General features: G+C 49.2%; 1 protein-coding gene across 1 annotated transcript; it reads left to right on the top strand.

The window, feature by feature from the left end:
- Positions 1-1,291: 1,291 nt before the first annotated feature.
- LOC149427704 (serine/threonine-protein kinase haspin-like) lies at positions 1,292-15,270 on the top strand. Its single transcript, XM_089667758.1, has 8 exons — positions 1,292-1,470; positions 8,910-8,972; positions 10,704-10,795; positions 11,161-11,240; positions 11,324-11,412; positions 11,487-11,629; positions 12,932-13,034; positions 13,792-15,270. The coding sequence occupies exons 1-8, from the start codon at positions 1,292-1,294 to the stop codon at positions 13,997-13,999; spliced, it is 957 nt and encodes a 318-aa protein (XP_089523884.1). The 3' UTR covers positions 14,000-15,270.
- The last annotated feature ends 9,953 nt before the right edge of the window (positions 15,271-25,223 follow it).

Below are 25,223 nucleotides of genomic sequence, written 5' to 3'. Positions count from 1 at the left end.
CGTGGTAATGTGACCCTAGTAATGTGACCCTAGTAATGTGACCCTAGTAATGTGACCGTAGTAATGTGACCGTAGTGTTACCATAGTAATGTGACCGTGGTAATGTGACCGTGGTAATGTGACCGTGGTAATGTGACCGTGGTAATGTGACCCTAGTAATGTGACCCTAGTAATGTGACCGTAGTGTTACCATAGTAATGTGACCGTGGTAATGTGACCGTGGTAATGTGACCGTGGTAATGTGACCGTGGTAATGTGACCCTAGTAATGTGACCCTAGTAATGTGACCGTAGTGTTACCATAGTAATGTGACCGTGGTAATGTGACCGTGGTAATGTGACCGTGGTAATGTGACCGTGGTAATGTGACCGTGGTAATGTGACCGTGGTAATGTGACCGTGGTAATGTGACCCTAGTAATGTGACCATAGTAATGTGACCATGGTAATATGACCATGGTAATGTGACTGTAGTGTTACCGTAATAATGTGACCGTAGTAATGTGACCCTAGTAATGTGACCGTAGTGTTACCATAGTAATGTGACCGTGGTAATGTTACCCTAGTAATGTGACCGTGGTAATGTTACCCTAGTAATGTTACCCTAGTAATGTGACTGTAGTAATGTTACCCTGGTAATGTTACCCTAGTAATGTGACCGTGGTAATGTGACCGTGGTAATGTTACCCTAGTAATGTGACCGTGGTAATGTTACCCTAGTAATGTGACCCTGGTAATGTGACCGTAGTAATGTGACCGTAGTAATGTGACCGTGGTAATGTGACCGTGGTAATGTGACCGTGGTCATGTGACCGTGGTCATGTGACCGTGGTCATGTGACCGTAGTCATGTGACCCTGGCAATGTGACCGTGGCAATGTGACCGTGGCAATGTGACCCTAGTCATGTGACCGTGGTAATGTGACCCTAGTCATGTGACCGTGGTAATGTGACCGTGGTAATGTTACCCTAGTCATGTGACCCTAGTCATGTGACCGTGGTAATGTGACCCTAGTCATGTGACCCTGGTAATGTTACCCTAGCAATGTGACCGTAGTCATGTGACCCTAGTCATGTGACCCTAGTAATGTGACCCTAGTCATGTGACCCTAGTAACATTGTACTACTATGGGGGGGGGAATCAGGATTTATTTTACTTTGTAGGGGAAATCGAGATCCTTTCTCCCGCAGTGTGGAGCTGTCAGGAATGAGTTGGGTTTTGGCTGGTTTTGGAATGAAAAGAAAGAATGATTCCCAGCACATCGGTGAGCCAGAAAGATGGGAATCGTTTATAATGAGCTATTATAGGACCAGAACTGCTCATCTGGGGGGGGGGGGGTCAGCCTTTCCTCGGGGGGGGTGTGACTCTCTTGGTTTCTTCCTGCAGATCATACCCATCGAGGGCTCCCAGAAGGTTAATGGAGAACCTCAGAAAAGCTTTGCAGAAATCCTTCCAGAAATCATCATCTCAAAGTAAGTGAAAAGCTTGGGAGCCGCCCCCTCTGAGGGGTCGCCTACATGACCTCTGAGGGGGGGGGTCGCCTACATGACCTCTGAGGGGGGGGGTCGCCTACATGACCTCTGAGGGGGGGGGGTCGCCTACATGACCTCTGAGGGGGGGGGGGTCGCCTACATGACCTCTGAGGGGGGGGGGTCGCCTACATGACCTCTGAGGGGGGTCGCCTACATGACCTCTGAGGGGGGTCGCCTACATGACCTCTGAGGGAGGGGGGTCGCCTACATGACCTCTGAGGGGGGTCGCCTACATGACCTCTGAGGGAGGGGGGTCGCCTACATGACCTCTGAGGGAGGGGGGTCGCCTACATGACCTCTGAGGGGGGTCGCCTACATGACCTCTGAGGGAGGGGGGTCGCCTACATGACCTCTGAGGGGGGGGGGGGTCGCCTACATGACCTCTGAGGGGGGTCGCCTACATGACCTCTGAGGGAGGGGGGGGGTCGCCTACATGACCTCTGTCCTATGAATGGCTCAGGGTCCGCCCCCTCTGAGGGGTCACCTACACGAGTGGCTGGGGGTCACCTACGTGAGTGGCTCAGGGTCCGCCCCCTCTGCGGGGTCACCTACGTGAGTGGCTCGGGGTCTGCTTCCTCTGCGGGGTCACCTACGTGAGTGGCTCGGGGTCCGCCCCCTCTGCGGAGTCACCTACGTGAGTGGCTCGGGGTCTGCTTCCTCTGCGGGGTCACCTACGTGAGTGGCTCGGGGTCTGCTTCCTCTGCGGGGTCACCTACGTGAGTGGCTCGGGGTCTGCTTCCTCTGCGGGGTCACCTACGTGAGTGGCGCGGGGTCACCTACATGTGTGTGGTATGTCCCCACGTTTCCCGTCCTATGAATGTTCGATCCCGTGCATCCTGGAACGTGACGTTGTATGTCGGCACAATATCCATACAGAAGATGAATACTAAAAGTAGACAGAAATTGTGGAATGCTGAACCCAACCTTTGACTGCCAATGGCTTACTTCTGGGGTGGGCAACTGTTGCCCTTCAGCTGTTGGTGAACTACAAGTCCCATGAGGCATTGCAAAACTGACAGTTACAAGCATGACTCCCAAAGGCAGAGGCATGATGGGATTTGTAGTTCACCAACAGCTGTAGGGCCACAGTTGCCCACCCCTGGCTTACTTCATAGACCAAAGGTGTACCTGCTGTAGGTGCCCAGAGACGTATGTAGAATATCGTGGCAATCAGAGGGTAAAGCAAGTTCGCTTGAGGAGATTTGCATCTACATATTGTCCTGTCCGCCCCGGCCTTCTCCGCCCCGGCCTTCTCCGCCCCGTCCTTTTCCTGGTCTGAGGATGGTGAAGGAGAAGATCCATGGACATGTGGGAGTGAATCAACAGTCCTGACCACTTCTGGGTCCTGAGAAGATCTCCAGCTGCAGTATATAATCGGGACATCAGGGGGCGCGTTTTACCACGTAATGTAGAACATCCTCTGCCCGCCCCATCCTTGTCCATGGATCTTCTCCTTCACCATCCTCAGACAAGGATGGGGCGGGCAGAGGATGTTCTACATTCCGTGGTAAAACGCGCCCCCTGATGTCCCCATTACATACTGCAGCTGCAGATCTTCTCAGGACCCAGAAGTGGTCAGGACTGTTGATTCATTCCCACATGTCCATGGATCTTCTCCTTCACCATCCTCAGATATGTGGGAATGAATCAACAGTCCTGACCACTTCTGGGTCCTGAGAAGATGTCCAGCTGCAATATGTAATGGGGACATTGGGGGGCGCGCTTTACCATGGAATGTAGAACATCCTCTGCCCGCCCTGTCCTTCTCCTGGTCTGAGGATGGTGAAGATCCATGGACATGTGGGAGTGAATCAACAGTCCTGACCACTTCTGGGTCCTGAGATCTCCAGCTGCAGTATGTAATGGGGACATCAGGGGGCGTGCTTTACCATGGACTGTAGAACATCCTCTGCCCACCCCGTCCTTCTCCTGGTCTGAGGATGGTGAAGGAGGAGATCCATGGACATGTGGGAGTGAATCAACAGTCCTGACCACTTCTGGGTCCTGAGATCTCCAGGTGCAGTATGTAATGGGGACATCGGGGGGCGCGCTTTGCCATGGACTGTAGAACATCCTCTGCCCGCCCCGTCCTTCTCCTGGTCTGAGGATGGTGAAGATCCATGGACATGTGGGAGTGAATCAACAGTCCTGACCACTTCTGGGTCCTGAGATCTCCAGCTGCAGTATGTAATGGGGACATCGGGGGGCGCGCTTTGCCATGGACTGTAGAACATCCTCTGCCCGCCCCGTCCTTCTCCGCCCCGTCCTTCTCCTGGTCTGAGGATGGTGAAGATCCATGGACATGTGGGAGTGAATCAACAGTCCTGACCACTTCTGGGTCCTGAGATCTCCAGCTGCAGTATGTAATGGGGACATCAGGGGGCGTGCTTTGCCATGGAATGTAGAACATCCTCTGCCCGCCCCGTCCTTCTCCGCCCCGTCCTTCTCCTGGTCTGAGGATGGTGAAGGAGGAGATCCATGGACATGTGGGAGTGAATCAACAGTCCTGACCACTTCTGGGTCCTGAGATCTCCAGCTGCAGTATGTAATGTGGACATCGGGGGGCGCACTTTGCCACGGAATGTAGATCATCTTCTGCTTTCAGCTCAGTCTGACATTCTGCCATTTCACCGCCTTGATGAATGGGGATTGTGTGGCCCCAAAACACACTGGTTGTCTTTTCTCCTTGCTTCTTGTGAACAATAAAGATTTTGAACTTTGAAGTATTTTTCCATTGACCTATCACACTTGGATTGCTCGGCTCAGGTGAGCGCCCACTGCTGGGGGATCCAGCAATGTCCACAAAGGGGGGATATTTCTGTGTTCTTTGGCAGCCCCGTCATGGAACCCGTCATGGCCGTGAGGCTGATCTGTCAAACTTGAAGTGGCAATAAACCTGAAATCAAACATTGCAGATCACCAATTCCTAGATGTGACGGCTGCATTCGTTTTCTTTCCTTTATGTTCACCTGTGATCCAGCCAGTATGTCAACAGAACAAGCTCTCCTGCAAATGTATCAGAAGGTTGAGACAAACCATTTCCCACTGATGGGTGCTTACAATGATCAGCTTTTGATGTCAAACCTTTATCCCAACAAACTGAAGCCAGCTCACTTCTATTCCATTACAGCATACAGTACCTGACCATACAGTGTGAGCTGGAGGTTGGCTTCAGTGTGTTAGTGAATGTAAATCTGCCAATCCATCTAGCCCCCCACCCTTCCCTGGACTGGCAATGCTGCTGTTCAAGGGTGCCCCCTGTGCTCCTCCATCCAGAGTGGGGGCACTCTAATACAGGAGGTGTTACTGGCCAGATCACCAGGTGAAAACAGGGAGAGAAGACTAAATTAAAGAAAACTAATGCAGCCGCCAGATCTAATGATCAGTAAGATGGACTAGAAGACATCTCTGCTTTGAGTTGACTATATTGAAGGCCAGGAGCCCCGAGCTCCATCCTATGGCGTTTGAGCCTGCAGCCTCGATTTCCTGTGTAGTAAATGTCCTGGATATTCCCCCTCCATATCCCGGACGAGTCTCCTGCTGGAAAGATGCGGAGGGCTCGGGGTAGAGTGTTGGCTGCTTCTCTTGGATTTTCTCTTGAATTCCATGTGATGCTTCTTCTCGTTCTGAAGATACTTTTTGGAAAAGAAAATCTGCTTAATAAAAACCTTCCTGATTATCAAAGTGTGTTTGGGCTGCGCAACAAGTGTGCAAAAAGGGCCGGCATCTCCTTGGAGCTGCTTTGGACACTCATCCAAAGTATGTACCTACCTCATCCAAAGTGTGTACCTACCTCTTCCATAAGCGTCTACCCATCTCATCCATAAGAGTCTACTTACCTCATAAAGTGTGTACCTACCTCATCCAAAGTATGTACCTACCTCATCCAAAGCTTCTACCTCCCTCTTCCATAAACATCTACCCATCTCATCCATATCAGTCTACTTACCTCATCCATAAGCGTCTACCCATCTCATCCATAAGCGTCTACCCATCTCATCCATAAGAGTCTACTTACCTCATAAAGTGTGTACCTACCTCATCCAAAGTATGTACCTACCTCATCCAAAGCTTCTACCTCCCTCTTCCATAAACATCTACCCATCTCATCCATATCAGTCTACTTACCTCATCCAAAGCTTCTACCTTCCTCATCCATAAGCGTCTACCCATCTCATCCATAAGCGTCTACCCATCTCATCCATAAGCGTCTACCCATCTCATCCATAAGCGTCTACCCATCTCATCCATATGAGTCTGCCCATCTCATCCATATGAGTCTGCCCATCTCATCCATAAGTGTCTACTTACCTCATCAAAAGTGTGTATTCTCCTCAGTCTGAGAATGTTCACCCCCATCGGAGTTCCTTTTCCTTACTCCCAAGCCTCAGACGCCAATCCCAGGCCAAGCACTCCGTTGCACTGCAAGCCCCCCGACTGACTAAACCCTCTTCTGCCTGGAAGATGAAAGGCTGCCCTTATCTTCCAAAGTGGGGTGTCTGTAAGTCTTTGCAGATATCTGGACGGCCAGCATCTCCGATGCCTGGGTGCCGGAGGTAGTTTCCAGGGGCTACAAGCTAGAATTTCGCTCTCAATCCTCTCCTCGATGCTCCTGCGGCTGAAAGATTCTAGGGGTTCTAATCCAACCTGTTCAGTACCCCAAACCGGGTCAGCTGCCCTATCTTGTATCTCAAGTCCCTAAAAGTCTTCATTCAGGACCAAATGTTTTGCTTGTAATTCACCAGGTCTGCCGTAGCCACCCTTCATTGAGGAGACTTTCTAGACATCAAGGATGCATGCTTGCATCTGTCCCCATTATAGCCGTAAGTCACAGTTCCTGCATTTTGCATTGGGTCCCCAACACTCATTTCTCCTAGCCCCTGCATCACAAATGTTCACCAAGGTACTAGCCCCTGTGCTCCCCTTTTTTCTACGTTCTCAAGCTGGACATTTTATTCTCCAGGAAATATTTCCGATTGTCCGCTCCCAGACTTGGAATCCTAAAGTCCAGTTTCATGTGAAATCTAGTTTTTCCCATCCCTCCCTCTAACCCATCCTGCCAGGAGTCTCCCAGCTCTTCTACATGAAATGTCTAGAACTGATGGTAGCTTCTTTTGAGGCCATTTGCCCAGTTCCTCTGCAGATCCCTACAATTTAAAATTCTGTCACCGTGAGACAAGTTTGTTCAGTCTGTGGACAATCCAATTGACCACACACCGAAAACCATGTTGTGCCTGGCTTGGTGGCCCTGAAATCCAGCACTGGAGTTGAGAAAGTCTTTCCTGGACACCTTGTCAGTGTAGAGGAATTGGACACGAAAAGAATCTCATCCCACTGATTAACATTCCAAAGCTTCTAGTGATTGGTTGTCCCTGCATTGCTGGACATTCCACCTGGAGGGTCATCTGATCAGGATTCGGTTGGACAGTGGTACTGCAGTGGTGTATATCAGCCACGAGAGAGGAGCTATTATAATCCCAGGCAAGGACAATTGGCAAGCCAGTTATCTCCGTCATCAGCACCTGGACCCAGGGAAATGATCCCTACAACCAGAGGTGTTCCTGGACCTGTGGCAGATGGAGGACGTCAGATGTGGATGCGAGCAATGTATGACACCTACAGGTGTAGATAATTAGCGGACTTCAACAGCTGACAGCACTTGGAAGTTGGAGGAATGATTCTACTTAAAGTACCTGTGTCACAGATGGGGGAGGCTAGATCTCCTGTTCTGTATGTTCAAAAGGACTGGACAGGTTTGGTTCCAGGTACAGGGATCTTCTAGTGAAAGCGGTGAATGCTTTGGAGGCTCCATGGGGTTGGATCACTCTGACCTATGACTTCTCTTTTTGAAGCTACTTTTCAGAATTGAGATGGAAGTCATTTCAATGATCCTCATTGCTCCAGACTGTCCCAGGTGGATGTGGTCTGCTGACCTGGTATGAATCTTGGAGGACACTCCATGGGCTCTACAAGATCATCAGGTTCCTTTGTCTCAAGGACTGATTTACCATTCTGCTTCGGTCGCTGGCTGTAATAGCATGGCTGATGCAGGCCATACACGGGTCGAATTCCAAACTAATTTTCTTTAGAAAATCAGAAATTTCATGCGTTTTATAAGCTGATGGCGCCACCATTGATTTCTAATCCACGCCTTTAATTTCACCTCCTGTTGCTACAGAAAAGCATTTTTGTGGCCAAGAATTTTCTTTTCTTTCCAGGTCACAGCTCATTTCTTTTTCAATGACATTTCTCACATGATTCTCGCATCATTGATTAGAAATTCATTTTGTTTTTCAAAAAATTTCCAGCATGCCCGACCACTCGAATTTGATGGTCATTCGAAAATTGGCCGTTGCTGTGGTCCACTAATGGTGCGAAATTTGAACGAAAATTCTTAGGAAAGAATATTGAAAGGAAATTCTTTCGGAATTTGACCCATGTATGGCCGGCTTTAATTCTAGCGTTTCAGCATCCGACATCTGTTTTCCTGATAGGAGAAGCTGCCACTTGGTGTTCTGTAATTTTACCAGGTGAGCGTGGAAGCCTCCTATGATTCCAGCTTTGGGTGTAGGGTCTGAAAGAGGTCTCTGGAGTTGCATTTGGTCCCCAGGTCTCTGTGGGTTTTGGGGTTTTTTTTCTCTTTGGCTTGTTGGTTTGTTTTCTGTTGCCCGCCCTTCAGTTTGACTGTTTTTCAACATCCCTAAGTCGAAGGACTTGAGGTTTCCCTCAATGGACGAGAAAGAGAACTGGAATTTTGTAGGCATGCACTGATACCGTTTTTTTTTCCATCGAGTACCGATACTTGTGCTCAAGTACTCGCAGATACCAACACATTTTGCGGTATGATTTGAGCCCATACAAATTGAATGGCTCAAATCGCACCGTGCCCGCAGGGAAACCACATGTGATTGGCAGGAATCGCATCGTTCTTTGCAGTACGATTTGAGCCTGTTTATTTTGTATGACACCGCAGAGGTATCGGAGCATTAATACAAATGTTACTATCCGTACCGAGACTGACAACCCTGGACTTTCATAGTCACTGTAAAATCCATTCCGTAGAGTCCATTGAGGGACATGTAGGATATTACACAGGTCCCACCCCTTCTGTGTTTATGACCATACTCTTGGTACTGCTTTTGATACAAAACTGAAGCATTCTGGGAGTGGGGGGGGGGGGGTGTTATTAGAATGGCTTTCTCTGGCTATTCCCCCACACACATCCCTGGCTCTCGTGATAGAACCATGATAGTATAATTTCCAAGATCACTTTGGATCAATCGGGAGGAAGAGCACTTGTCCGATTATATTTGATGGCTGGTAACTATGGCCGGTAACTATGGTGGATCCTGAGCTCGGCTTTGTGTTTAACTCTGCAGAGAACTAAGCTTATTGAGTGGAGAGGAGAACAACCGGACCAGCGGATTTATAAAGCTTCACTCGTGAGTAATAACGATTGTCTGTCGTGTCTCTGTTCTACATACTGCTTCTGATATATGGCTCCAGTCCTAATAATCGGCCATTACTGGATTCCGATACTCCTGCTTTTCTAGATTAACTTCTTCTTTTTGTTCCCAATTACCCAACATATACCATTCTATTACTACTAATCCAGTGACCTGCCATGTTCCTCTTCAGCCGTTCCTAATCATCTTCTTTACACCATTCTTCTGCTGATCCCATTTACCTTCCATGTCCCTCTCCTCTTCTACCATTCCTGGTTACCTTCCAAGTCCCTCTCCTCTTCTACCATTCCTGGTTACCTTCCATGTCCCTCTCCTCTTCTACCATTCCTGGTTACCTTCCATGTTCCTCTCCTCTTCTACCATTCCTGGTTACCTTCCATGTCCCTCTCCTCTTCTACCATTCCTGGTTACCTTCCATGTCCCTCTCCTCTTCTACCATTCCTGGTTACCTTCCATGTCCCTCTCCTCTTCTACCATTCCTGGTTACCTTCCATGTCCCTCTCCTCTTCTACCATTCCTGGTTACCTTCCATGTCCCTCTCCTCTTCTACCATTCCTGGTTACCTTCCATGTCCCTCTCCTCTTTACCATTCCTGGTTACCTTCCATGTCCCTCTCTCTTCTACCATTCCTGGTTACCTTCCATGTCCCTCTCCTCTTTACCATTCCTGGTTACCTTCCATGTCCCTCTCCTCTTCCGCCTTTCCTGGCTACCTTCCATGTCCCTCTCCTCTTCTACCATTCCTGGCTACCTTCCATGTCCCTCTCCTCTTCCGCCTTTCCTGGCTACCTTCCATGTCTCTCTCCTCTTCTACCATTCCTGGTTACCTTCCATGTTCCTCTCCTCTTCTACCATTCCTGGTTACCTTTCAAGTCCCTCTCCTCTTCTACCATTCCTGGTTACCTTCCATGTCCCTCTCCTCTTCTACCATTCCTGGTTACCTTCCATGTCCCGCTCCTCTTCTACTGATCCCGTTTACCTTCCATGTCCCTCTCCTCTTCTACTGATCCCGTTTACCTTCCATGTCCCTCTCCTCTTCTGCCGTTCCTGGTTACCTTCCATGTCCCTCTCCTCTTCTGCCGTTCCTGGTTACCTTCCATGTCCCTCTCCTCTTCTGCCATTCCTGGTTACCTTCCATGTCCCTCTCCTCTTCTGCCATTCCTGGTTACCTTCCATGTCCCTCTCCTCTTCTGCCATTCCTGGTTACCTTCCATGCCCCTCTCCTCTTCTGCCATTCCTGGTTGCCTTCCATGCCCCTCTCCTCTTCTGCCATTCCTGGTTGCCTTCCATGCCCCAGCTCTTCTGCCGGTCCGGTTGCCTTCCATGCCCCAGCTCTTCTTCTGCCGGTCCGGTTGCCTTCCATTCCCCAGCTCTTCTTCTGCCGGTCCGGTTGCCTTCCATTCCCCAGCTCTTCTTCTGCCGGTCCGGTTGCCTTCCATGCCCCAGCTCTTCTTCTGCCGGTCCGGTTGCCTTCCATGCCCCTGCTCTTCTTCTGCCGGTCCGGTTGCCTTCCATGACCCAGCTCTTCTTCTGCCGGTCCGGTTGCCTTTTATGCCCCAGCTCTTCTGCCGGCCCGGTTGCCTTCCATGCCCGGCTTCTCTTCTGCCATTCCTGACTACCTTTCACATGCTGCTCCTTATCCATTCTTTTTTTTGTTTGTGACACAACACATGCTTGTCTCCCAGCTTCTGTCCTATTCTTCTTGCAGGGCTTATTGTGTCAAGGGATCTTATCCTGCGGAGCTCCTTGCAGCCTGGGATGAATTTGCTGAGGAGAAAGGCACGGAGAATGAGCGTCCAGGTGAGAGGAGAGCAGATTTGTCCATGCTTTAGAGCAGTCCGGCTTTACACCTCTGTTTGCCCCCTTATATCACCCTCCTTAGTGGACAAAGGGGGGATGTTCAGAGCTCTTTTCAGTGAACACATGGGAAGGCCCCATACAAGCCTGTCAGAGGTAAGCGGGAACTGATTATAGTAGACTTCAGTCATACAGCTTACAGGTATCAACGTTCCATAGGGACCTCGGAAGATATGGGACTGGAGAGGTCTGCTATTTACACTTTAATATTCCATTATGAGATGGAGACCTCGCTCCATCCTCTGGAGGAATCCTTTCATTACACCAGTCGCAGTCTCTGATTGGCCCATGTGATTTTGTTCTGTCAGATTTGTTTGGTGAAGAGCAACTTTTCATGATTTTGGAGTTCGAGTTTGGTGGGGATGACCTGGAGCGAATGTGTTTAAAGGTGAGTGAACTTTACTTCTCATGGGGGGCCTGAGAATTCTAACACCAAAACTGATAGAAAATATTAATATTCCCCTCCCCCAGCTCCCCTCTGTGTCGGCCTCCCGCAGCATTCTTCACCAGGTGACCGCGGCGTTGGCAGTGGCTGAAGAAGAACTGCGATTTGAACACCGGTAAGCGTGCCACCAGCATGGGAAGGGACTTGTTCCTTGCAGACATTGGTAATATATCCACGTTTCCTCCACAGGGATTTACACTGGGGGAATCTCCTAATCGAGACGTGTTCGGCCCGGACGCTCTCAGCCTCTCTACAGGGCAAGATCTTCCACATCCCCAGTGCTGGAGTGCAGGTGAAAATCATCGACTACACACTCTCTCGGCTTGATAAAGGTGAGACTAGCCCTCCACCTAAAATAAATGCTCGGTGAAACCTTGTTTTACCTGTCCCCCAAGGTGATCTGTCAGACCTAGCCCCTCCCCCACTGTTCCCTTGAAGGCCTGCTTCCTATGAATGTATTGCGAGACCTTGTACCCCCACCCTTTGATTTCACTGGAATACATTGCATTCTTCTCCCCCGGAGTGTCCCTGAAGACTTCCCTCCTCTGCAGGGTCCCGGGGGAGACCTGGCATCCCCCCCCCCTTCCTCTGCAGGGTCCTGGCACCTCGAAAATGTTCCTCCCCCAGAGTATTCCGGGGGAGACCTGGCACCCCCCCTTCCTCCGCAGGTTTTTGGGGGAGACCTGGCACCCCCCCTTTCTCTGCAGGATCCTGGGGGGACCTGGCACTCCCCCTTCCACTAGAGTGTCCACAGAAGACTTTTCTCCCCCAGAGTATCCCAGGAGATGTGGCACCCCCCCCCCCACCTCCTCTGCAGGTTCCTGAGGGCACCTCGCACTCCCCCTTCCACTAGAGTGTCCCCAGAAGACTTTCCTCCCCCAGAGTATCCCGGGAGACCTGGCATCCTCCCCTTCCTCTGCAGGGTCCTGGCACCTCCCTTCCTCTGCAGGGTCTTGGGACCTCCCTTCCTCTGCAGGGTCCTGGGGGACCTGGCACCCCCCCTTCCACTAGTGTCCCCAGAAAATTTTCCTCCCCCAGAGTATCCCGGGGGAGACCTGGCACCCCCCCTTCCTCCGCAGGGTACCGGGGGAGATCTGGCACCCCCCTTCCTCCGTAGGATCCTGAGGGGACCTGGCACTCCCCCTTCCACTAGAGTGTCCACAGAAGACTTTCCTCCCCCAGAGTATCCCGGGAGACCTGGCACCCTCCCTTCCACTAGTGTCCCAAGAAAATGTTCCTCCCCCCAGAGTATCCCGGGGGAGACCTGGCACCCCCCCTTCCTCCGCAGGGTCCTGGGGGAGATCTGGCTCCCCCCTTCCTCCGCAAGGTCCTGGGGGAGATCTGGCACCACCCCTTCCTCTGCAGGATCCTGAGGGTACCTGGCACTCCCCCTTCCACTAAAGTGTCCCCAGAAGACTTTCATCCCCCAGAGTATCCCGGGAGACTTGGCACCCCCTTCCCCGGGGAGTCTCTCACCACCTCTTTCCCCCAGATTGTCCCAGAAGACTTCCCTCCCACAGAATGTCCCAGGAGACCTGGTACCCCACTTTCCCCCGAGTCTCGCTCCTAATTTCTCTTTTCTCCTCCTACATCCCAGTTTGTCTTGTAGAAATTAATTTTAATATCTTTTTCAGATGGACTAACTGTGTTCTGTGATTTGTCTGCGGATGAGGACCTGTTCCTGGGGAAGGGGGATCTACAGTTTGATGTATATCGGAGGATGCGAGAGGAGAACCAGTAAGCTTTATTCAAAGAGTTATTCCACGTCTGCAAAGGGACATTACCAACCTCTCCTTAGGGTTAGGGGTGATTCCTGAGCTTCATGACCCCCTTTCCTTGTCTATGTGACTAGATCTTTATAGCTGTAGAGGTGGTCAGGGGGCCATAGCATGCAGATGAAAGATTGGTGGGAACGGTCAAGGCATTGCCAAAGGTCATAGAGCGTGGCGGTAGAGTTGCCTGGAGCCTGTGGAGAGTGACTTCATTACTTTACCAGGTCCTGGGAATTGTTGCTGTAGAGTTGGCATTTGGGTCACTGCCAAAGGAAAGGTAGGTAGTGGCTGTAGTGTTACTGCGGCCTGTAGAGAGGGATTATCCATCCTTTTCTGAGTGGATGGGTCATTGCTGTGAACTGCAGAGAGAGATTATGGGGTGCTGAGGTCTGTAGAGAATTTGTCAGTTGGCCTGGATAGTGAAGAGTAGGGCAGCCAGGGAGGGTTTGGGGGTTTGCCTCACACTGGGGGGCCTGTATTATGTAGTCTTAGGATCACATGTGTAACTGCTGACTGCTCCCAGTGGCTGAAGGTCGATGTTTGTACCTTTTTAAGGGTGCAGACAGCAGCTGTAGGTTGCTTGGGCTATATACTGCAGCTGCAGGGTTTCCAGGGACAGTTCCTTTTTTTATGCTTCAAACCCATTTTTCTAAAGTCATTAAAGTTCTTCCATGGACAGCAGCATTTCTCTCTAACCAATGCCGTGTGTTTGGCCTTTCCAGGAACAGCTGGTCTTTGTACAGACCTCACTCCAACGTTCTGTGGCTACATTACCTGTGTGACAAGCTGCTGAGTGAAGTTAGCTATGTGAGGAAGCCGGCGTCGGCATCTTACCAGAAGGAACTGCGCAGGCTGCGTGACTTCAAAAGAGAAGTGCGTCAGTTCAACTCTGCCACCGACATTCTGCAGAGGAGCAAACTCTTCAACTGACTCTGCCACCGACATTCTGTAGAGAAGACCCTTCATCTGACTCTACTGACATCCTGTAGAGGAGAAGACCCTTCATCTAACTTCTCCACCAGCGTCCTGAAGAGAAGACCCTTCACCTGACTCCACCACCGACATCCTGCAGAGGATACCCTTCACCTGACTCCACCACCGACATCCTGCAGAGGATACCCTTCACCTGACTCCACCACCGACATCCTGCAGAGGATACTCTTCACCTGACTCCACCATCGGCATCCTGCAGAGAAGACCCTTCATTTGACTCCACCACCGACATCCTGCAGAGGATACTCTTCACCTGACTCCACCATCGGCATCCTGCAGAGAAGACCCTTCATTTGACTCCACCACCGACATCCTGCAGAGGATACCCTTCACCTGACTCCACCACCGACATCCTGCAGAGGATACCCTTCACCTGACTCCACCACCGACATCCTGCAGAGGATACTCTTCACCTGACTCCACCATCGGCATCCTGCAGAGAAGACCCTTCATTTGACTCCACCACCGACATCCTGCAGAGGAGACCCTTCACCTGACTCCACCATCGGCATCCTGCAGAGAAGACCCTTCATTTGACTCCACCACCGACATCCTGCAGAGGAGACCCTTCACCTGACTCCACCACCGACATCCTGCAGAGGAGACCCTTCACCTGACTCCACCATCGGCATCCTGCAGAGAAGACCCTTCACCTGACTCCACCATCGGCATCCTGCAGAGGACACTCTTCACCTGACTCCTCCACTGACATTCAGAAGAGAAGACCCTTCATTTGACTCCACGACCGACATCCTGCAGAGACCCTTCATCTGACTCCACCACCGATATTCGGCAGAGAAGACCCTTCACCTGACTCCACCACCGACATTTGGCAGAGAAGTATCTGACCACCAGTAGCCTCAATGAGAGGGAGGCTCTGCAGATGCAGGTTTGCCATGTGTGATATTCTGCAGCTGCCTGAAGAGTATCTAATGCACACTCTTTGTACCCGCTGCAGCCCACACGATGGGACTAGACACAGCGCCGTGGAGGCGTGGGAACAGCGAATATTACAAGCGAGCTGCTGATTTTAGATGTAAAGACAAATACCAGAATTTCAAAAAACAAACCAAAAACCTGATTTAAACTTTACAGAAGAATCCGTTTTATATGATTTTATAGATGGGGTTTTGATTATTAAGATTTTATTATCTCTTTAATAGATATAAGAACCCTAAATATAAATAAAGAGATATCTTATTATTGTATATGTTCTATTTCCTTCTATGAGTTAGGGAAGGACTCCGCAGAGAAGTGCGGGAAGGTGAGCCGTGTCATCGAGGTGCCACCACGCTGCAACCTCTCAATACATCCAGTCATAGGACTGTGAGATCCACCACAACATGGATTTCAGGTCTGGAAATCGGCAAACCATTTCTGATGAATTTATTCATGGAGGGTGCGTGGGTTACAGATGGCTACCCAGGCAGAGCTGATCTTCAGAGGGTTACAGGTAGAGTTCCCAGCTGGGACAAAGGGGCCCATAGTAATGGGGGATCAAACATAACTTGATAACATTCAATAAAGTGTTAACGTTTCTATAATGGGGCGATAACACCAAGCTCAGAGCAATAGGACAGCAAGGGTGGGGGCCATCTTGTCCAATATCAGGGCTATCCGTAGAGATGCCAGGCCAGGGAATATAAAGGAATGGGTGGAGGTACCAGACCTAGGGTAATAGGATGAATGGAGGCATGAGGCCCAGGAAAATGGAAGGATGAGTGACACAGGATGGGGAGAGTGGAATCGCCGTGGTCAGGATAGTAAAGGGATAGTTGGTGGTGCCAGGCCCAGGATAGCTGAGAAATGAGTGTACACACCAGGCCTGGTATGATGGAGGGATTAATGGAGACACCAGGCCTGAGCTAATGGGAGGGAGACCCCAGGCCTGGCATAATGAGGGGGAAAGGGAGACCCCAGGCCTGGCATAATGGAGGCAAAGGGAGACCCCAGGCCTGGCATAATGGAGGCAGAGGGAGACCCCAGGCCTGGCATAATGGAGGCAGAGGGAGACCCCAGGCCTGGCATAATGGAGGCAGAGGGAGACCCCAGGCCTGGCATAATGGAGGCAGAGGGAGACCCCAGGCCTGGCATAATGGAGGCAGAGGGAGACCCCAGGCCTGGCATAATGGAGGCAGAGGGAGACCCCAGGCCTGGCATAATGGAGGCAGAGGGAGACCCCAGGCCTGGCATAATGGAGGCAGAGGGAGACCCCAGGCCTAGCATAATGGAGGCAGAGGGAGACCCCAGGCCTGGCATAATGGAGGCAAAGAGAGACCCCAGGCCTGGCATAATGGAGGCAGAGGGAGACCCCAGGCCTGGCATAATGGAGGCAGAGGGAGACCCCAGGCCTGGCATAATGGAGGCAGAGGGAGACCCCAGGCCTGGCATAATGGAGGCAGAGGGAGACCCCAGGCCTGGCATAATGGAGGCAAAGAGAGACCCCAGGCCTGGCATAATGGAGGCAAATGGGACCCCCCTGGCCTGGCATAATGGGAGGGGGAGACCCCCAGACATGGCGGAATGGAGGCAGAGGGAGACCCCAGGCCTGGCATAATAGAGGTGAAAGGGAGGCCCCCAGCCTGGCATAATGGGGGGGAGTGGAGACCTCAGGCCTGGCATAATGGAGGCAAATGGGACCCCCCTGGCCTGGCATAATGGGAGGGGGAGACCCCCAGACATGGCGGAATGAACTGAGATATAATGTGTTGTGCTAAACCTTTACATATCTGTATCGCCAACACAGATTGGTTTATGATGATATCGGATCTCAGGAAGAGACCTTTTCACTTGTTTGCACATTTTAGATGAGACTTTTATGAAGACTTAAATAGTTTTACAGTTTTTTCTTGAGGTGATTGTAGCCGTATTAGTGCATTTGTGACAGAAACAATTGAGTACTGTCCGTGATCCTTTTTTTATTTGCACTAACATACAATTTTGAGGACAAGCGTTCGGGGAGTGTCCCCTTCTTCAGGGTCCAAGCAGTACTGATACAAAGTTTTAGCAGAATGTTAGAAGATATGTGGGGATTGAGGAAAAAAAAGGCAGAAAGAAACGCAAGCCTAAGGTTAGCCTAGAGATGAGAACTGTTTTTTCATCATTTATACATGAATACGTGTTTGTTTTTTCTTTTTCACTCTCACCACAGATTGGTTTTAGAATAGATCCTCTGGATAGGGTTCGCTTTCAGTATCTACTAGAAGGGATATCTTCTTTCATTTATCTTGGCTTCATATTCGTCTGTCACTTGTGCACAACGGAACGATTTTCACATAAAATTCACAACGGAGAAATGAATGGAGACGCTTCTATGTTTTTACAGTTTTGGTTCATAAGAGAGATTACCGTAACAGCCTGATGGACCCTAATGTTGGCTGTAGACATAAAATGTTGGATGGATGTGGCGGCATTATCTCAATGCTGGATCCATAATGATTGAATGAAGGCCATTACTAGAGGCTCCTGCACTACAAAGGGAACTGCCACAGTCAGCCAGCAAGATCAAAATCAAGGCCGATCGATGGACTACCTCCGAGGAATCTGCTAGTCATCCAACATGTATGTTATCCTCAATACAATTTGTAATCTTTATAGATAACTTGAGGCCCCGCAGATTTACGGTCTCTCTGGTAGACTTCATTGGGGCCCACAGGCCTGCTATCCATGAAATAAGACTGGCTTACTGCCGTGTAACGTAAGGCCAAGGATTCTTCAGAGGGTTCGAAGGTTACTATGGAGGAATGGTGATGGCAGCTGCTGGTGCCCAGACAGAAACGGACCTCCACCTAGAATACTGATGGGGAGCTCTGTACGGGAGGAGCCCATTGGACACCAGCAGCTGCCATCACCATTCCTCTGTAGTAATACAATGTGCTCCTCCTGTACAGAGTGTCCAGACAGAAATGGGCCTCCACCTAGAATATTGATAGGGAGCTCTGCATGGGAGGAGCCCATTGTATTACGATGGAGGAATGATGATACCAGCTGCTGGTGTCCAGACAGAAAGGGGCCTCCACCTAGAATATTGATAGGGAGCTCTGCATGGGAGGAGCCCATTGTATTACGATGGAGGAATGATGATACCAGCTGCTGGTGTCCAGACAGAAACGGGCCTCCACCTAGAATATTGATAGGGAGCTCTGTATGGGAGGAGCCCATTGTATTACGATGGAGGAATGATGATGGCAGCTGCTGGTGTCCAGACAGAAACGGACCTCCACCTAGAATATTGATAGGGAGCTCTGTATGGGAGGAGCCCATTGGACACCAGCAGCTGCCATCACCATTCCTCCATAGTAATACAATGGGTTCCTCCTGTACAGAGTGTCCAAACAGAAAGGGGCCTCCACCTAGAATATTGATAGGAGCTCTGTACGGGAGGAGTCCATTGTATTACTACGGAGGAATGGTGATACCAACTGCTGGTGTCCAGACAGAAATGGGCCTCCACCTAGAATATTGATAGGAAGCTCTTTACGGGAGTCCATTATATTTTGCTGATTCTGCAGATCACTAATGCACGGTTCCTGTTGTCAGCTGGTAAGTCCTCTAATCTCATAATGTGATAATGAATTCAGTAAAGTCATCTCACTTCAAACAACTCATCTCCTTGTGTCAGGGTGACGCTCACACCCCAAACAGGCGCGGCTGTTATTAGATTACAAACCGCAGGAGAATGGACCTTCTTCCCATCACCTCTCTGTGGAGGTGTCTCCAGACGCGGTCTGTGATCATTGGGCAGAAATGTGATGGAAATGGATTTCTTGATCAAAGTATCTGGAGGCCGCTTTGATGATGAAATGTAGAATAATTGTTAATCTTTTCTTGTCCTTGCAATGTGATGTCTTCTAGTTCTCTGATCCTTTGAACATCTGGCTGTGAATTCACTCCAGAAGAATCTCATCGCAGAAGAATGTCTTTGTAATAACTGGTGGCTTTCTGTGAAATAATTTACCAGAAAACTATTCCTCCAAAAAGTGGATGCAGTCACTAGTGGAGAGATGTCCCCAGCACACCAAGGATTCCGTAAGATGGGTCCAAAGCTTTATTTTGTGGTCACATGATAAATACCGTATTTTTTCACTCCATAAGATGCACTTTTTTTCCCCAAAAAATGGGAAAGTGTCTGTGTGTCTTATGGAGCAGCCAGGACTGTATTCCCACCGCTGCCATGTTAGAATACGAGGTTGGCCACTCGGGTCTACTGTGCAGAAGAATTTGCTCCTCAGTCCTACCTGTTCCTCGGTCCAGTGGCGTCCTGCTTCCATCGGCCGTCTTCTCTCCCTAGCGTCGGCATCTTCAGTGTGGGCACCTGGCTGATACAGCTTGCAGCATCCCAGCCGGGTGCCCACTGCGCATGCTCGAGAAGCACTGCGCTTTGTGAATGGTCTCGTGGGACTTGTCATGTGTCCCACAAGGCTACTTGGGGGGTGGAGGACAACTCCGCAGAAGTGGGAGCAGGTACCTGTCAAATTCGGGTGCCCCTCCTCCCCAAAGGTATGTTGTCAGTGGTCATCTGTACCGCGTCCGCGGTCTATGGTGTCGTCTCCTGTACCGCGTCCGCGGTCTCTGGTGTCGTCTCCTGTACCGCGTCCGCGGTCTCTGGTGTCGTCTCCTGTACCGCATCCGTGGTCTCTGGTGTCGTCTCCTGTACCGCGGTCTCTGGTGTCGTTTCCTGTACCGCGTCCGCAGTCTCTGGTGTCGTATTCTGTACCGCGTCCGCGGTCTCTGGTGTCGTATTCTGTACCGCGTCCGCGGTCTATGGTGTCGTCTTCTGTACCGTGTCTGCAGTCCATTGCTTCAGAAATTTTTTTTTCTTGTTTTCCTTCTCTAAAATCTAGGTGCATCTCATGGTCAGGTGCATCTTATGGAGCGAAAAATACGGTACACGGCAACATTTCGGAACCAAGCAAGGCGTGGTTCCAAAATGTTGCCCTGTGTTTATCATGTGCCCACAACATAAAGCCTTGGCCCCATTTTACAGAATCCGTGGTGTGCTGGTGACATTTCTCAACTTGGATTGGCTGTGTTTCCCAGCCTGTGGTCACTACAGCACCCAGCAATACCAAATGGTATTCCCAACCCAAACGTTCCTGCAAATGGCTGAGTATAAATCTCATTGGGACCGTCCATCTTGGTTGAATCCCACTAATTGGGAAAAGAGGAACGGTAATAGATGGTAAGATGTCTTGAGCCGATAAAAGGCTTTATCTAGACATAGTGGTCTTCCCACCAAAATATTTTTTGTATAATCTTTCCATGAAAACAAGTTGTAGAACGTATTTTATGTGTCAGTGTTGATCATGGTGGACCAACCAAAATCACCGTAAAGTACAGAAGGCTATATTAGGCCTTTATTCTGGTTAGCAACCCTTATGGAAGGTACTCTTGGGATCCCAGTATGAATCTATAGTAATATCAGGGCTAACCCAGATCAGGTAATCCCAAGAAATATAATAAATTGGGGGAGGTAGAATATAAACCCAATGTGTAATCAGTCATGGGGTATCCCCAGAAGGAGATCTTCCCTTCCCCCAAATAAGGGGGAGACCTAGCTCCTAGGAGAGCTCCTCTGGCCTCCTAGAAATCTATCCCTCACTGGATGTGGCATGCCCGGAGGGAAGATGAATACGTGGGATTCTTTCTGCTCTGATTACCTTCTCTATATACACTACTGGCCATTTTGAGTCCGTAAAACCTCTTCTGAATGTCTGTAGAGTACAGAGGGACATAACCCAACATGGTAGTTTGTAAAAGCAGATTGTGCCGTCCTAGTGGAGACCCTACTGTACACGGAGGCTTCTGTTGTGTTCTGAGGGGAAAATGGCTAAAGCACTTTCCCTAACTTCTTTCTATTCTATATCTGGCCTTTTTCTTACTTTCATGTCCCCATGGTTTCCATCACCATCTATACTATGGGATAGAGGAACTGCAGCAGGAACTTCCTTTCTGTGCTCAAAGGTACAACTTGCAGCCTTCTTTGGGACTGTTCCCAAATGTAACATGTTCAATGCCACAGTGCGGAGCAGTCACTGCAAACACTAGATATGATATATATGTTCTATATATCACACCTTCAGTAATTCTACAAAGTGGACATTGCTACTTGCCAATGGTAAACATAAGGTCCTCTGGACAGCAGTGTGGCCAGTAATGCTCTTCACCTTGCGTGTAGCCGTGGCACTTTGGTTTGGTATGAACACCCCCTTACTTGGCACTGCTTTTGCACATCCCCAAATGTACACTAAAAGACAAAATAATCTTTTTGTACTCCTATCTGTCCTCGAATTACTCCAGAGGGAGAGAAGCAGCCTGCAGAGATATGATGGGAAAGAGGGAGCAACGGAGAGCCTACAACCGCTTCTATGTATTGGAAATGTTTGCTGGAATAGCAAGGCTCACTTACACACACCGGCCACTTTAGTAGGACCACCTGTTCAACTGCTTGGCAGCACAAATTGATAATCGACCAATCACATGGAAGCAACTCAATGCATTTAAGCATCTAGACGTGGTGAAGACGACTTGCTGAAGTTCAAACTGAGTATGAGAATGGGGAAGAAAGGGGAATGAAGTGACTTTGAATGTGGCATGGTTGTTGGTGCCAGACAGGCTGGTCTGAGTATTTAAAAAACTGCTGATCTGGGATTTTCACGCATAACCATCAATAGGGTTTACAGAGAGTGGTCCGAAAAAGAGAAAATATCCAGTGAGCAGAAGTTGTGTGGAGGAAAATGCCTTGTTGGTGTCAGAGGAGAATGGGCAGACTGGTTAGAGATGATTCATGGGGGATCCATCCTGCCTTGTATCAACGGTTCAGGCTGGTGGCGGTGGTGTCATGGTGTGGGGGATCTATCCTGCCTTGTATCAACGGTTCAGGCTGGTGGCGGTGGTGTTCTAGTATGGGGGAGATTTTCTTTGCACACTTTGAGCCCCTTGGTACCAATTGAGCATTGGTTAAATGCTGTGGCCTCCCTGAGTATTGTTGATGACCATGTCCATGCCTTCATGACTCCAGTGTCCCCATCTTCTGATGGCTCCTTCCAGCAGGATAAAGCACCATGTCACAAAGCTCAAATCATCTCACACTGGTTTCTGGAATATTACAATGAGATCACTGGACTCCAATGGCCTCCATAGTCACCAGATCTCCATCCAACAGACCACCTTTGGGATGTGATGGAACGGGAGATTCCCATCATGGATGTGCAGTCGACAGCATCTCACAGTTGCTGCAGATTTATCAATATGGTGCAAAATCTCTGAGGAATGTTTCCAACACGGATCTATGCCACGAAGAACGAAGGCAAAAGGAGGTCCAACCAGGGACGAGCAAGGTGGACCTAATAGAGTGGCCGGTGCGTGTATATTTCTTCTACACAGCAGCGTAGTGTGAGCTGTGAGAACAGGTCCATGTAAAGTGTTCAGTATAGGGGTCAGGGCCCAATTGTTTCATGAGGTGCTTGTAGTACAGATAATAGAATGTTCCTAATCATTTATTAAGGGATACTGGGCAGAAGTCATTCTGATATGACTGGGTCATGCTGCTATCTACAGAAATATTGGACACTGACAGCCAAAAAAAGTGTTTTCCAGCATAACATCTCCCATCATGCTTCAGTTTTTTGCTAGTGTTTTATGAGTATGGACGTCTGTTCTCCAAGAGAAGCAAAACCTTTTTGTTGGCTCTTTTATTCGTACAGTACAGGGCACAGGCTGAATATTCATAGTCCCTGCGTTGTGAGGGGAAGGCTTGTAATCTCAGGTTAATATTCAATGTTTGGGAAGATTGAAGGCACCAGGTGAAGAGGGAGACTGGCTACTAGAGGGTTGGACACATGGACTATATATGTGGAGATGTTCTCTCCAGACTAGCACACTTCTCCTTAGATCTCTTTATCAAGTTGCTAGGCCTCGGACCTGAGTTGATTACACTTAACTATCCTTCAGGTGACTGGAAATTAGCAAAGCTTTGCTGGACACACACCCCTGGAAGCCTCCCATATAACCCTACCCTCTCCATGACTCTTCAGTTTCTTGGTCGTGTCCGTAGGTCATGAACCTTTTCTATATGAAGAAATCACTCCTAGCTTAACTAGTTTAAAGTTTTATTTCAGTTTCTTCAACTCTTCACTGTTTGCTAATACACCAATAGGAGTGCATCCAGATTGTTGCGGCCTCTGTAAAACCTTGAGAGCTGAACCCGGGCCCTATGCTGTGGGGACAGCCTTGTAATGTTGATTTGGTTCTGGATCCTACATATTCACCCACCTCAGCACTTGGTGCAACGTGTGTAGTAGGCCACAGGGTGCGATACAGTTCCAGGGTTATGGTCCATATCTATTGTACCCAGATGCTGAAGAGCCCTCCGGGAGTTTGCACACTGTGTTGGGAGAAGGCTGGACCCTATGAAGGCACCAGGGACGTGGACAATACTGTAGCCTCACTATTTACAGGCTTTCAAAATAGTATTTGCTCTGTGATAAAGTTATAAGGAAACCAAGTGTTGAGTGAAATTCGTTCCCTTGTTCAGTGTTAAAAGTATGAAACTTGGAGGTAAAATTCCACCATTCAGAACTTAGTCTCAGATGCATAACAAGGTGCTACATCACACAACAGGTCGCACCGTTACCACAAATCTCACCTAGCTCCCTTTTTTAAGATATTGGGATGCTTTCTTTCGCATTCTTCAACCTCGAAGGCCTAATCTGCAACTCGTTATTGCTGCAAATTCTGTTTGCCAGCTAATTGCACTAGGGCAATGATCAAACAGGATCTGGTCTTCTGGATTTGAACCTTGGCAGAGCACTTACAAACACTGCCCTTTGCCTTACTCTTGAATTTTTGATTCCTTCGAACAAGTCATGACATAGATGTCCAAAATGGCTTTCATTTCTGTCCTTAGGTGCAGGTCTTATGACTAAGGGCCTGGACAGCTGAAGCTAATGTTGAATCACACACGTGCCCTTTGAAGAGGTTGTATTTTTGGTGAGGGACTTGACAAATTCATTAAATACGTCACAGGAGGAAAAGTACTTCTTACATAATGTACCTAATAATAAATTACCTCCTTAAAAGGGAGTGCCATTGGTTTCCTCAGAATTCAACTTCAAAACCAAGATTCAGTCCTACCTTTTGACACAAGACTTAGAACACTATCAAGTCCACACCAAAATCCTCTTCACAATGAAGAGGTGCCATAAGAGTGTGGGGGGGGGGGAAGCATCTGTTTGTCTTTTTCTGGATCACAAATATCTTAGACCCGTGGGTTCATTGGGTAGTTAGAAAGGGCTACAAAATAGAGTTCAATACTCTCCCCCTTATCGGTTTCCTCTTTCATACCTACTGAAAGCTTCTCAAGGACATTCAAATTTTCACACCACCCTGAATCATCTCCCAGGGGGTGGTCATTCCAATTCTATTGAAGGACAGGTTCAAATTATTCTGGTGAAACCTGTTCACTGGGGCTTCACCTTCCAAAGTTTTGCATGAAATGCTGAAGGTTGGTTATTGGAATACTTAACATTAGTAGACATTCAAGATGTTTATCTACAGTACATATCCCCATTTCCCCACCTCACCTACGCTTTCGATGCTTCGCAGTAGGAGACAGACGCTTCCAATTTGTTCCACTGCTATTTGGGTTATCCTCTACACCCAGAGTATTGACAAAGTCACTTGCACCTCTTCTTGTCCTCACCCTAGAAACAAAACAATTAGTCCTAACCCTTTTAATAAAAGGACACTTACCTGCCCAAGGATCCAGTGCAATTCTCACCAGGCTGGTTCTTCGCGGCTCTTCAAGTCCCCGGTGCCGGCATCTTCAGTGTGAAAAGCTGGCTGTGACTCCTTGCAACTTCACACTGCGCATGTGCAAGCCGTGCTGTAGTTTGTAAATGGTCCCGCACCCTTCGGGGACCTATGACATGTCCCAAAAAGCTGCAGGGAGGGATGGGGGTGATCCGAGCTGAAGTGGGAATGAGTATGTGTCAAAACCAGGTACTCCATCCTCCTAAAAAAAATGAATCTGCTTTCAAAAGAGCCCTTCAACCTTCCCTTCACTTTAAAAGTCTTAGGCCTCATTTTGGACACGAGCCAGGCTAAAGTCTCTTCTAGCCAACAAAATTCTCTTTTTAAGATCACCTGCTGAGATACTAAA

Source organism: Staurois parvus, unplaced genomic scaffold, assembly GCF_062004578.1.
Source record: "Staurois parvus isolate SC_StPar_1 unplaced genomic scaffold, SC_StPar_1.0 ptg003557l, whole genome shotgun sequence".
NCBI classification, from domain to species: Eukaryota; Metazoa; Chordata; class Amphibia; order Anura; family Ranidae; genus Staurois; species Staurois parvus.
Note: the sequence above shows the minus strand (reverse complement) of the source record. Positions and strands in the feature narration are given on the sequence as shown.